The sequence below is a fragment of the Anabrus simplex genome, chromosome 1 (assembly GCF_040414725.1).
Source record: "Anabrus simplex isolate iqAnaSimp1 chromosome 1, ASM4041472v1, whole genome shotgun sequence".
In the NCBI taxonomy this organism is placed as follows: domain Eukaryota; kingdom Metazoa; phylum Arthropoda; class Insecta; order Orthoptera; family Tettigoniidae; genus Anabrus; species Anabrus simplex.
This window is the reverse complement of record NC_090265.1, coordinates 1,170,499,078-1,170,513,835: the sequence shown is the minus strand read 5'-3', so window position 1 is coordinate 1,170,513,835 and position 14,758 is coordinate 1,170,499,078. Positions and strand designations below refer to the sequence as shown.

General features: G+C 39.3%; 1 protein-coding gene across 1 annotated transcript in view; it reads right to left on the bottom strand.

The window, feature by feature from the left end:
- The window catches only part of ATPsynO (ATP synthase subunit O, mitochondrial), a 120,129-nt gene that overhangs the window by 86,463 nt on the left and 18,908 nt on the right, over positions 1-14,758 (bottom strand). The window contains exon 2 of the mRNA XM_067137494.2: positions 1,003-1,047. Within this exon, the coding sequence (XP_066993595.1) occupies positions 1,003-1,047 (45 nt within the window). The remainder of the gene's footprint in view (positions 1-1,002; positions 1,048-14,758) is intronic.

Below are 14,758 nucleotides of genomic sequence, written 5' to 3'. Positions count from 1 at the left end.
ATGAAGGTAGGTATGAAATCAGCTGCCCTTTCCTCATCCCCCTGAGGTCTCAGTAGCTATGCTAATGCTGTTAGTTCTGTGAATTCCTTTAGTTAACTTTAGACAGATTATTGTGTTTATTTTTATATTGTTTCTTTTGAAGTGTATGTAATTGTGGGGTGCAGCACTTCTGGAGACCTACGAGGCCTGGCAGGAAAAGAAAACTCTCTGAGAATGACTCCAAGTAGTGCTATGGAACTGTGTGCAATTCGGAACTTTTAATTCTCTTTTTTGTTTTTTTCTGTCTTTAACTTTGAGAACATATTTTTTAAACTAGAAGAGATTTTGCGTGTTTTGTACGTACATAAAGTAATTTTTTAAATGAGTGTTTTTTCATTAATGGTAAATAAAAGTTTAGTTTTCAAAACTTTTGATCGTCAGATAATCACCAGATACGTAAGTAAATTAGGCCTATCTAATACTTATATGAGCATGTTAAATAAAGTTTTCTGAGTAATACGACGTGCTGCGAGTGACTTTTCTCAAACTAAGCGTGCTTAAATTTGTTCAACGAGTAAATGTGCATAAGTAAATGGCCCGGCATTTAGGGAAAAACACTCAGCACTTCTAGGGTTGAATCAGTGTGACACAGCAAATCATAGATAAAATTTGGTTGACACACAAACTTATACATTTACTACAATAAAGGAATAGAAATCATACTAATTTTCCTATGAGAACATGATGGGCAAGTTTGTTTCAATAAAGAGTAAACTTACTGCTATTAGAAGCAAACTTCTGGGACATCATTAATTTTGTATCACTTGCAAATACTGTACATTAATTGCTTCTGGTATGGAAATAAATGATCAGTTTCAAGAATATTGGTATCTATCTGTGTCTGTTACAGCATCACAGGAAAGTGGATGGGTGTATTTCAATGAAACTTGGTACTTATTTTACACAAAAAAATTGTTCTAAATGATAGTAAAAATATTATGCCAAGAAACACAAATTACAAACCTTGATCATTTGTTGCTGTGCAGCAGAAGAACTGATCGTTCTGACCTGCAAGAGAAAGAAGAAATATTGATTGTAACAAGGAAAAAGGAACAAGAAACCAGAGGGTTAGTAAGTAATGAAAACTTAAAACATTCAAACTGCTCACATCCTATATTGATGACCTTTTTTCCTAAATGAATACAACAATGTATATGATAAGTTTTTTCTTTACCTAAATTCTTGACTGTACCATTTATTTTATTTTTGAATTACAATAAAAATTGAAGTAAGGAATATAATAATTACTTTTTTTTTGCAAGTTGCTTTACGTCGCACCGACACAGACAGGTCTTATGGCGATGATGGGACAGGAAGGAACTAGGAGTGGGAAGGAAGCGGACGTGGCCTTAATTAGGTAAGCCCCAGCATTTGCCTGGTGTGAAAATGGGAAACCACGGAAAACCATCTTCAGGGCTGCTGACAGTGGGGCTTGAACCCAGAATCTCCCGAATACAATAATTACTTTTAGACACATTTTAGATTAAATAAAGATTTCAAAAAGTAAAAAAGTGTCACAATGAACTAGAAAATACTTCATCTTTTACTTTCAAGTGGGTAACCTTGTAGTTTGATGTGACTGCTGATATTGTGAAGACAGTTAAGGAACCTCCAGTGTGGAATCCGAACCATTGGGATGTCTCTTTCCCTTTTAAAATTCCAACATCCACTGGCCAGAATTCAACCCACAGCCACCTTAGCGAGAAGCCAGTGATAATGTCACTTGATTACCACACCCCACTGGCCAGAATTCAACCCACAGCCACAATAGTGAGAAGCCAGTGACACTGTCATTTGTTTTGACAATTGTGAAATTTGTAGATTTTGAATTCCATAGAAAAAGCTTTCAATCAAGGAATACCTAAAACTAAGCCATCAGCTTGTTAAACAAAATGCATACTATATGAAAATTTTAAAAAGGAGTCCAATAATAAATTTTTTTTTCAGAGGTGCCAACCTTTGAAGTGGGTTATCAGTAATCCCATTTTTAACTGTGTGCAACCCCCCCTCCCCACAGCCCTCAAAACGTTTGAGTCAAATTCGAAACACCCCGTTTGCCCTTTCCAACAGCAATCTATTCTCAAGTACAGTATATCATATTACACAATAAAATCTGCTCATTACGTGTTAGTTCTGTGATAATGTAGCTTGATTCGCACCCAGCAGATATTATGCTCCAAAAGAAATGTGAAAAGCAATTTGGCATTTGGCACCACGGTTTCATTACTTTCTACGAAGAACGATGAAACAGACTGGTTTCGTAATTTTGATTCACCATATGTGTGATGTTTCTTGGATTCTATGTCCCTTCTGGAATCGTCTCGTCCACCGTGAGCCACAGAGAATTCACACAAACACACACTGCAGAACACGCGGTTTCCACTAACACGTGAAGCAAGTAGGCATTAGGGTTGGGTACTATGTCCCTGTTTCGGCACACTGTGCCGGTGCATAGTTATGTTCTGCTGTTCTGGAACACGGAACATCAGTTGTTCCGAAACATTCTGAAGCGAGACCGAGACAGTGATTCGCTGTCCCATCAGAAGCGCCACTATGCACTGCCCTTCACCTACTAGCTGACTGTCGATACTGGCAGTGTGCTGCCATGTGCTGGAGTGTATCGTGGTATCCTCTTTGTTCTGTGAGTTCCGTTGCACTGGCAACTGGCCTTCGGTACATGCGGATAACTTAATGCGTTCTGTATTTTAAGAGTGTTTTCACTGAAGCCTAGTGATATATACAGTACCAAAGATGGTAAGCTTTGAATAATGTCGTACCGGAGTCCTGTTTACGAGGTTTTTACTACAATAAAACCGGACAGAGTGACATGCAATTTATGTTGTTCTATTTTGTCTGCAAATGGATCTTCAACCTGCACAACTACGAGACATTTGAAACTTAAACATCCTACAATTTTTATTTTCATGTTCTGCTTGTAATGGCCTAGTTTTATTTTTAATCTCCTGTTCCGCTTGAATATAGCGTTTTTTATCTTCGTGTTTTGCTTGTGTGGGTTATTTTTTTATTTTCGTGTTCTGCTTGTATATTGTGTATGTAAATAGAGTACTGATGAATACTTCAACTGTGCGAGTATATTTTTAATTGGTGAAAATAACATTGTGACATTTGTAAACACATCTTCTGCCAGTGTAATTGTGATAGGTGTATTTCAGAATGAATGAAAACATTCTTATTCTAAAAACTACATTTAGACATGACTTTGAGTGTACCTATTTCAGAATTCCGACTGCTTTTTCTTGTGCCATGAAGTTTTATCCTGGCCCTAATTACTCACAATATAGGCTGATACATTCAAATGGTCAAAATATCCTTGGATTAGTTACTTTTAAACACCTGTACTGCCATTGTAACCATGTTATGTGTAATTCATATTGAATGAAAAAATCTCCTCCTAAAAGCAGCCTTTATTATTGGGCGCAAATTTGTGTTCCGACTGTTCCTTCAGGTTCCATGCAGCTTTACGCTGGCCGTAACTACACACAGCACATCCGGTACATTAGCACATACCTGCTGAAGCGGAGCATGTCATGCTGCCTCACAAAGTTCTCTCTACTGCGCAGTTACAGTCCCGTGTGCCGTTAACACTGTACCAAAACATTCCACCACAAGACCCTAATGTTCCGGAACAACTGACTGTCAAAAACATATCAGATGTAAGGCTTTTCAGGAGTTTGCTCTATTAACAAGAGTTTCGTCTTAGGTCTGACACTAGACTCATCAGAGTGGGATGTGTCAGACCCTACCCACTGACGCTGGGGTGTATGCAGGTGAACTTATCGGAAGCCCTTATACGAGGCACAGTCTGATAACTGCAAACGGGAGATAAATCTCCACAATGGAATTACTGCCCGCCTAGCAATTCCGAATGGAAACTGAATGTTCCGGTCTGCCCAACCCTAGTAGGCATGGCCATTCGTTTGTATAACCATCTCGATATTTCTGTAACACTTCTGTCTTTTTAGAAGAAGATGCAATCTGGCAATTGTTCCGCTTCATTTTACTAAACCAATCGCTCCTTTTCAAAATGACTAGGATAATTAGAATTGAAACATGCTAAATATACCACTCATGTCTACGCACACAACAAAGAGAGAGCTGCACGCACTGGAGAACAGCAGAGCAAGGAGTAGAGCCTACTTCACAGCCGACTTGATGCGTCATTCTAGCTAAGAGAGCAGCGTATATCTCTGTAGCTGGCCGTGATTTCACAATGCTCACGGGAAACAAAAGGAAGTGACGACCAAATAACCACCAAATAGGTTTAGTTGCCAAGTTATAAACACTGAAACGAGGAGGGTTGACCACACAAGTATGAAGGATGAGTTTTCCACCTAATCAATACTTCATTTTACAAAGTGTTTAGAATTATTTACACTAAAAAACAGTACCGGTTTCAACCTGTAAATAGGTCATCATCAGCTGTTGATGAACCTGCTTAATAGCAATTGTACATAATAAAACATTACTAAAAATTACTAAATGCCATATTCTAATATAATACTAATCTTAAGATATATACATATGGTACAATTAAAGGGCTTTGACTTGCTGGAGTCCCATGAATGCCACATATTCCAAAAATTGTAGAGCTGAGAGGTTGAAAATAGGGTACAGTTCTTATAGAACCAAGGGCCACTTAGGTTTGGGTATCAAGTTCAAATATCTATGCAATATGCCAACATTATGTCCAACTGTTGTATAGATAGAATCAAGGTGCATTGTTGGGCCGCAATTTTGCGAGGAACGTTGTGTTCATTAGAATGAGGTTCTGTAACTTCTTTAACAGGTACTATGTTCATTCTTAGTCTATGTCGTAGCTGATACATGCTAGTTTTTCAGGATCCTTGTTGAGACACATCATGAATGACATATTGAAATCAATGAAATTAGGTTGATAGAGCTCCCCTCTTCATACTTGCATTTACTCTCAGGTAAATTAAAAAATCTGAGAAAGATAAAAGAAGTAGGAATTAGAATAACTGATAGAGACTGCCTGCTAAATGATTTGTGGGCTATTGAGTGTGTTACTTACGTGTGGGCTGGATATGTCCTTGAGTATAGCCGGAGCATGCTGCACACTGTTACGTGTACGTCGTGTGGCTGTCGTAGTATTCAGATTGAGAGGTGATGGGGAGGGGGAAGCAGCCTATGGAGGGGGTGGGGTGGAGTGGGGTATGTCTTTTGGGTTGTGTGTGGGTTTGTGTCTGCTAATTCTTTTTAAATATGTGTCTTTTAGAATGGGAATGGCTGTGTTGAAGAGAATGTTTGTTTTGTTTGTGATTTCATTTAAGTTGAGGTTGGGTTTAGCATACTGGTCCATATTGATGTAAAAATCTTCCATTATATTGAGCAATGGACCTGTGGGGTTCATATTTAAAATTTCCACGTCATTCTCGATATTGGTGAACTTATGCTTGAGTTCCTCGACATGCCCTCAACAATAATTACTTTAGATTCCACGACACTATCTGCAAACAGCAAGGCCTTCCCATGGGTTCACCAGCTTCAGGAATATTAGCCGAGATCTACACAGACCACTTAGAACACTCAGAAATTGGCAAAATTAACAATATATCATTCTGGTGCAGATTTGTAGATGATATCTTCGTTGTTATAGACAGCAGGTTTACAAACGAAAACAACATACTTGAACAGCTAAACAAAATAGATCCACATATAAAATTTACAATGGAAACTGAGAAAGATCACACACTGAATTATCTTGATTTATTTGTCACTAAAACTGAAGACCACTTAACATACAAAATCTATAGAAAACCTACACAAACCTCCAATATTATAAAAGTAGATTCCACTCATCCTAACGCACACAAAAAGACGGCATACTACAGTATGATATACAGAGCTTTCAACATACCCCTATCCCAGGAAGAATTAAATAAAAATTCGACCTAATTCACGAAACAGCGGAGCATAGAAATCCAAATTAAGTAGAAACAACAAACCTAAGAAAAACTACGCACTTTTTACCTTTAACACCACCCACATTCATCCCATAACTAATATTTTCAAAAGACACAATCTAAGAATAGCTTACAGAACCACACGTAATAATGTTTCCATTTTACATAACACTAAATCTGTCAATGAAAACAACAAATACAGCCACTCCGGAGTATACCGCCAGAGGTGCCGACTTTTGAAGTGGATTATCAGTAATCGCCTTCCTCTCCCGAGAAAAATTTTTATTTAAGTCCAAAGCATGCTCCTCCCTTCTCAATAATGACACCCCTTTTGTCCTTCCCTGTAGAAATCTATTCGAAATTATATCATATTAAACAATAACATTTGCACACAACCTGTTAGTTCTGTGATAAAACATTCCTTGTAGCTTGTTTCTCACGCAGCAACTGCTTTTCAGTGTAGTTTTTCTTGAAGCATCCTTCCCACTGTGATGACAACATTATTGAAGGATTTATAGTGGAGAAGAGCAGCTCCTGAGCTCCTTCATTCACAATTAATTTTACAACGCTTATGGGTAGCAAAAGGAAATCACGATCGAATAAGTATCGTTGCCAACTCACAAGCATTGAAACTAGGACAAGTTAGGAGAAAAATCTTCCATCCTTTCGAGCCTTTTTCCTGCTTTTCTTTTTTTCCATACAAAATAATTTTTTCCTCATAATGTCAGTCTTTCCGTAATAATTTCCCCTCTGACCGTAATTCCGTAATCGTGAGGTGAAATCCGTAATAATTACGGACAATCCGTAATAGTTGGCACCTCTGTACCGCATAAAATGCAGCGATTACGAAACCAGCTACATCGGGTGCACCAGCAGATGTTTTTCTATTCGCTACAATGAACATATCAATGCCACTAAACATAATCACTTTTAATCCATAGGGCAACATGTCGAGGAACTCAAGCATAAGTTCACTAATATCGAGAATGACATGGAAATTTTAAATATGAACCGCACAGGCCCATTGCTCAATATAATGGAAGATTTTTACATCAATATGGACCAATACGCTAATCCCAACCTCAACTAAGGGTGGTCATACACTAGTCATGCCATGTTTAGTTACCACTTGACAAAAACATGACTATTTCCTACATTATTTCAAGTAGGACATTGAAAATCAATGTGATGATATGTAACACCCTAACCTATTGTCTGATATAGTAAAAATAAAAATGTAATGTAAAGTATCCATGTTATTAATTAATTAATTTTGATAAAATAATTAACCACATGATACGACAAAAAACATGATAACTCTAAATATGAGCTCAAAGGTTGTCTTCTTCCTTTTGAATTGAAACTGACAGAATATTATAGAGTATGGACTAAGATGAAATCTCTTACATACATACATACATTATCATTATAGACTGGTATGCCTTTCAGCGTTCAGTCTGCAAGCCTCTGAGAATTTACTAAACGTCGCCACCATCCTCGATTTGCAACTAGTGTTGTGGCCTCATTTAGTTCTATACCTCTTATCTTTAAATCGTTAGAAACAGAGTCTAACCATCGTCGTCTTGGTCTACCTCTACTTCTCTTACCCTCCATAACGGAGTCCATTATTCTCCTCGGTAACCTATCCTCCTCCATTCGCCTCACATGACCCCACCACCGAAGCCGGTTTATGCGTACAGCTTCATCCATTGAGTTCATTCCTAAATTAGCCTTTATCTCCTCATTCCGAGTACCCTCCTGCCATTGTTCCCACCTGTTTGTAACAGCAATCATTTTTGCTACTTTCATGTCTGTTACTTCTAACTTATGAATAAGATATCCTGAGTCCACCCAGCTTTCGCTCCCGTAAAGCAAAGTTGGTCTGAAAACAGACCGATGTAAAGATAGTTTCGTCTGGGAGCTGACTTCCTTCTTACAGAATACTGCTGATCGCAACTGCGAGCTCACTGCATTAGCTTTACTACACCTTGATTCAATCTCGCTTACTATATTACCATCCAGGGAAAAAATACAACCTAAATACTTGAAATTATCGACCTGTTCTAGCTTTGTATCACCAATCTGACATTCAATTCTGTTGAATTTCTTACCTACTGACATCAATTTAGTCTTCGAGAGGCTAATATTCATACCATACTCATTGCACCTATTTTCAAGTTCCAAGATATTAGACTGCAGGCTTTTGGCACAGTCTGCCATTAAGACCAAGTCGTCAGCATAGGCCAAACTGCTTACTACATTTCCACCTAACTGAATCCCTCCCTGCCATTTTATACCTTTCAGCATATGATCCATGTAAACTACAAACAGCAAAGGTGAGAGATTACAGCCTTGTCTAACTCCTGCAAGTACCCTGAACCAAGAACTCATTCTACCATCAATTCTCACTGAAGCCCAATTGTCAACATAAATGCCTTTGATTGATTTTAATAATCTACCTTTAATTCCATAGTCCCCCAGTATAGTGAACATCTTTTCCCTTGGTACCCTGTCATATGCTTTCTCTAGATCTACGAAACATAAACACAACTGCCTATTCCTCTCGTAGCATTTTTCAATTACCTGGCGCATACTGAAAATCTGATCCTGACGGCCTCTCTGTGGTCTGAAACCACACTGATTTTCATCCAACTTCCTCTCAACGACTGATCGCACCCTCCCTTCCAAGATGCCAGTGAATACTTTGCCTGGTATACTAATCAATGAGATACCTCGATAGTTATTGCAATCCTTCCTGTTCCCTTGCTTATAGATAGGTGCAATTACTGCTTTTGTCCAATCTGAAGGTACCTTACCAACACTCCACGCTAATTTTACTACTCTATGAAGCCATTTCATCCCTGCCTTCCCACTATACTTCACCATTTCAGGTCTAATTTCATCTATTCCTGCTGCCTTATGACAATGGAGTTTATTTACTATCCTTTCCACTTCCTCAAGCATAATTTCACCAACGTCATTTTCCTCCTCCCCATGAGCTTGGCTGTTTGCAACACCACCATGATGATTTCCTTTTACATTGAGAAGATGTTCAAAATATTCCCTCCACCTCTCCAGTGATTCCCTGGGATCTATGAGTTCACCTGAATTACTCAAAACACTGTTCATTTCCTTTTTCCCTCCCTTCCTAAGATTCTTTATTACTGTCCAGAAAGGTTTCCCTGCTGCTTGACCTAGCCTTTCCAGGTTATCACCAAAATCTTCCCACGACTTCTTTTTGGATTCAACAACTATTTGTTTCGCTCTGTTTCTTTCATCTACGTACAAATCCCTGTCTGCCTCGGCCCTTGTTTGGAGCCATTTCTGATAAGCCTTCTTTTTACGTTTACAGGCTGCTCTCACTTCATCATTCCACCAAGATGTTCGCCTTTTCCCATCTTTACACACAGTTGTTCCTAGGCATTCCCTTGCTGTTTCTACTACAGCATCCCTGTATGCCACCCATTCACTTTCTATATCCTGAACCTGCTTACTGTCTACTGTTCGAAACTTCTCACTAATCATATCCATGTACTTCTGTCTAATTTCCTCGTCCTGGAGATTTTCTACCCTTATTCGTTTGCAGACAGATTTCACTTTCTCTACCCTAGGCCTAGAGATACTTAGTTCACTACAGATCAGATAGTGGTCTGTATCATCGAAAAATCCCCGAAAAACTCGTACATTCCTAAAAGATTTCCTGAATTCAAAGTCTGTTAAGATATAGTCTATTATGGATATGGTACCCCTAGCCTCCCATGTGTAGCGGTGAATAGCCTTATGCTTGAAGAATGTATTCGTAACAGCTAAACCCATACTAGCACAGAAGTCCAGCAAACGCTTCCCATTCCCATTAGCTTCCATATCTTCCCCACATTTACCAATCACCCTTTCGTATCCTTCAGTTCTATTCCCAACTCTCGCATTGAAATCGCCCATTAGCGCTATTCTATCCTTGCTGTTGACCCTGACCACAATGTCACTCAATGCTTCATAAAACTTGTCAACTTCATCCTCATCTGCATCCTCACATGGTGAATACACAGACACAATTCTTGTCCTAATTCCTCCCACTGACAAATCTACCCACATCATTCGCTCATTTACGTGCCTAACCGAAACTATGTTGCGTGCAATGGTATTCCTGATAAAGAGCCCTACCCCAGACTCTGCCCTCCCTTTTCTAACACCCGTCAAGTACACTTTATAATCTCCTATCTCTTCCTCCTTATCTCCCCTTACCCGAATATCACTTACTCCTAGCACATCCAGATGCATCCTCTTTGCTGACTCAGCCAGTTCTACCTTCTTTCTTCCATAAGCCCCATTAATTTGATAGCTCCCCATCGAATTCCATTTCGTTCGCCAAGTTGTTTCCAAGGAGTCCCTCGCCTGTCAAATGGGAGTGGGACTCCATTACTCCCATAGGTCCGAGGCTTGCTTAAAGTGTTCTGAGCTCGGTAAATTCATGAAGCAGGATGCTGCCCTACTTGCACATAGTCCAAGTGAGGATCTCTCCTCTAACGGGTTATGGACCACCGGTGAATTGTATAGTCCTAGCCGCCTGAGCACAAGGAGGGCCACGACTCAGAATATGTCCGAGATGCCCACTCCCATTCCATAGCAACTGGTATCCCGACTCTCAGGACCACTTACTGGGCCACTCAGCCGTTGCCCATGGTTCACGAACTAGGACGTGACTACAGTAACTCACAAACATGAACCAATGAAATCTCTTAGTGCATTTAAATTAATTTGGCAGATTTTAAAAAAACACACACATAATTTTTACATTTTTGACCTGTTTATATCATTATATCAAGCCTAAATTTTGTCTCAGTTCCATTATTTTAGTTCATCCTCTATGGAATTCCTATTTGAACAACTGTGCAAAGTTTTATTTAGATCACACAAATGGTTCTTGTGATATTATGTTTCATGTTTGAAAAAAAAAAAAAAGTTTTCTGGAAATTGCATGTAAAGTTTTCACACACAGTTCTACTCACTGTTCACCTTAAAAGGCTCCACTGCCATATGTTATACCCTCTGCCTGGATGTTCTTGGATTGTTCTTCCAGCCTGAGTCTTTGCCTAGTCCTTCTAGCCTCTAAAGTCGAGATTTCTACTTTTTTTCAGCTGAATCTACATGTTCCTTGTCAAACTTGCTCAAAGCTTCCACAGTATTCTTTCCAACTTTGATTCCCAATGCCTTCAGTACTTGTAGACTACTGCTAGCTCCATCATTAAAACTGGCCACTGCACTGTAGGTTGCTATTTGAACAATTTTATTACCACTGCGTGATGTTTTGGGGCAAATTGACCAAACTTTACAGTTGAATGACTCATTCGCATTTTGGGTTCTCCCTTATAGACATCTTCTCAGTAACTCTATTTTGCTAAGATCTATAAAAACAGGCTTTATGGTGTCCATTACAGGTTTGGGAATTGGATGTGGGTGCTTGTAAGTACTGTCCCCTCCAATTCAGCTCGCCGATAGCCACACCAAGATTCTGAGCCCTTGGGACAAAAGTAATGAGTGGGATTCAGGTCAGTTGAACCCTTGTGGTACAAAATTGCCCACACTGCAACCCTCATGTCACTCAAAGAGTCTTTATTTGCCCTGATTGCATTGCCATAATAAACTTGCAGCTTGTCTATTATGGTATCTGTAAGTCTACCCCTATCACCGATACTCTTGTTATCAGACAACTTTTTTCCACTCAGGCTCTTCTTGAGATTTTTAAGTCTAGTCCCCATCCTTTTCTGGACATGACCTACACATTCCACTTTCCTTATTTCTACTTCTGGACCATATGGCTTAGAATCATGTACCATTTTAAAGCCTTTAGTATCTCCATCACCAATATTAAGTATGTCAAGCCATGCTTTTCAACTGAGTGTTTGAAAATGTCTACCATACTATTACACTCCATGCTAGCTGCTCTGCCCTTAAGATCCGCTGTACAATGAGGAAGGTGTTCTTCAATCCATGTGTTATATTCTGCTCCTTTTCTAGATCCATTTCTTTGATCACACACAGAACACTTTGATGACTTGACCTCTACAATCAATTTCCCACTTTCCACCCCAATGACAGACACAATGCCATGGCAAGACATATGCCCACGAGTTTTCCAAGACCCATCCCCAGAAACTGAAATCTCACATTTCTCTGGATTTTCTGTGAGACTAACCTCCTGTTTTGCTGCTACTTTCATGCTTTCTTCAGCAACATCCCTGGTAGCAGATCAGGGCATAAGTAGGTTGCTTTACAGCTAGTGGGAGATCCATAAGACCACAAAAAGTTTCTAACCCCCTAAGACCAAGACCTAAAATCCGCATAGCATACACTATTCTCCTGTTTATTTCAGTGACTCTTATTACTTGAAGGACTGTTCTTGAAATAAAGGGGCTGCCTGGCCGGGGCGGTAAAGACGTGCTCGGTTCGCCCGGAAGGACATGGGTTCGAATCCCCGTCAGGAAGTTGTAAAATTTAAGAAATGAGATTTCCACTTCCAGAGGTGCATACTGCCCTGAGGTTCACTCAGCCTACACCAAAAATGAGTACCAGGTTAATTCCTGGGGGCAAAGGCGGCCGGACGTAGAGCTAACCACTCAACCCCATCACGTGTCAAGGTTAACAATGGTGGAGGCCTTTACCTTCCACTCCTCCAAGGGCCTTCATGGCCTGTACAGAGGTGACTTTGCTTTGCTTTTGTTCTTGAAATAAGTCACAGTTGTCACACAATAAACAAAATGTGCTGGCCAACCCAAATATATTTCCAGTTTATTTCACATTTCCATGGCACAATTTGCAACGCAAATGTTCACTTATATTATCCACTAAAGAAGAAAAATCCATAATCCTATATGACATGATGTCAGTATCCTTAGCATCACTGACAGGTGACCTAACCTCTGGCCCAAGTTTACTGGCTGATGCACTAGGCCTACCGGTTACGTCAATAACATTGCCATTATCACCTATCTTTTTATTAGAAAAGCGATTTCCAGCAAATCTCTTTTTCCATCTTGCAACATTCCCTTTCTTACGCATTATGATCACAATTCACAACACAATGTAATAAAAGCATGCGGAAAGTTTCAAAACAAGCTGCTACTACTGCCAAGGAGTACACATGAGAAACCTTGGAAACAGAAGTTCAAAGCTTTCCACTCTCAAAGACAACTCACTAAACCAAGGATACATGCATGGCCTACGCGTATACCACCCATGCAGCCAGTGCTATAAGAAATTGATGAAAAGAGAAACCACACAACCGTCTGGCACTGTACATTTGCAACCATTGCTATGTAGAGACGCTCATCACAATGTGCAAGCTGTCACAAAATGCAAATATCTCTAAAACTATGAACAACTTTTACATAAAACTTCGTATCAGTGTTTAGAAAGCCTCAACCTTTCATCTGAGATTTATTTTTTAAAATGACATTTTTTAATATAATCTACATACTGTATGACCCCCCCTTACATGAAATCACAGATGAAACAAACATTCTCTTCAACATTCTAAAAGACACATATTTAAAAAGAATCAGCAGACACAACCCCACACACAACCCAAAAGACATATCCCACCCCATGCTCACCCCCTCCACATGCTGCTTATCCCTCCCCATCACCTCTCAATCTGAATACTACGACAGCCACACAACGTACACGCAACAGTGTGCAGCATGCTCCCGACGATACTCAAGGACATATCCAGCCCGTACGTAAGTAACACAACTCTATAGCACACAAACCATTTAGCAGGCAGTCTCTATCAGTTATTCTAATTCCTACTTCCTTTTTTCTTTCTCAAATTTTTTAATTTACCTGAGCGTAAATGCAAGTATGAAGAGGGGAGCTCTATCAACCTAATTTCATTGATTTCAATATGTCATACATGATGTGTCTCAACAAGGATCCTGAAAAATTAGCATGTATCACCTACGACATAGACTAAGAATGAACATAGTACCTGTTAAAGAAGTTACAGAACCTCATTCTAATGAACACAACGTTCCTCGCAAAATTGCGGCCCAACAATGCACCTTGATTCTATCTATACAACAGTTGGACATAATGTTGGCATACTACATAGATATTTGAACTTGACACAAAAACCTCAGTGACCCATTGTTCTCTAAGAACTGTACCCTATTTTTAACCTCTCAGCTATACAATTTTTGGAATATGTGGCATTTATTGGATTCCAGCAAGTCAAAGCCCTTTAACTGTACCATATGTATATATCTTAACATTAGTATTATATTAGAATAAGGCATTCTTGTTTAATTAATTTTTAGGAATGTTTTATTACGTACAATTGTTATTGTTACCGTATTTTTTTGTGGTAGGTAGAGGTGAAAGAAGGTGCGGGTGTGAACGGGTCTCAAACTACGAAATTAAAGTTAATGTAAAATTTAACAAGGTTATATTCTCTTTCCAAAATTCAGAAATAACACGAAAGACAGGTACAGAGTAGCAAGGCAATAAAAATACAATTACAATATTTACAGGATTTGGGCTTCGAGTCCCAACCTCACAATTCTTGAGCAATTAGCCCAGTTTTACCCCTACACAAGTTTCAACAGAGGGGCAGAAAACCCCATTCATGCCCAGGAGCACTTGCTCCAAATTACACAGTAAGGCCTCCTTGAGGCGCGCAGAAAACAAAATTTTCAAGAAAGAGCAACTTGCTCTCAAAATTTAAGCCTGTCAAAGGCCACACCTAATTCCACCTTCAAGCTGTCCTCTAAGGACATATA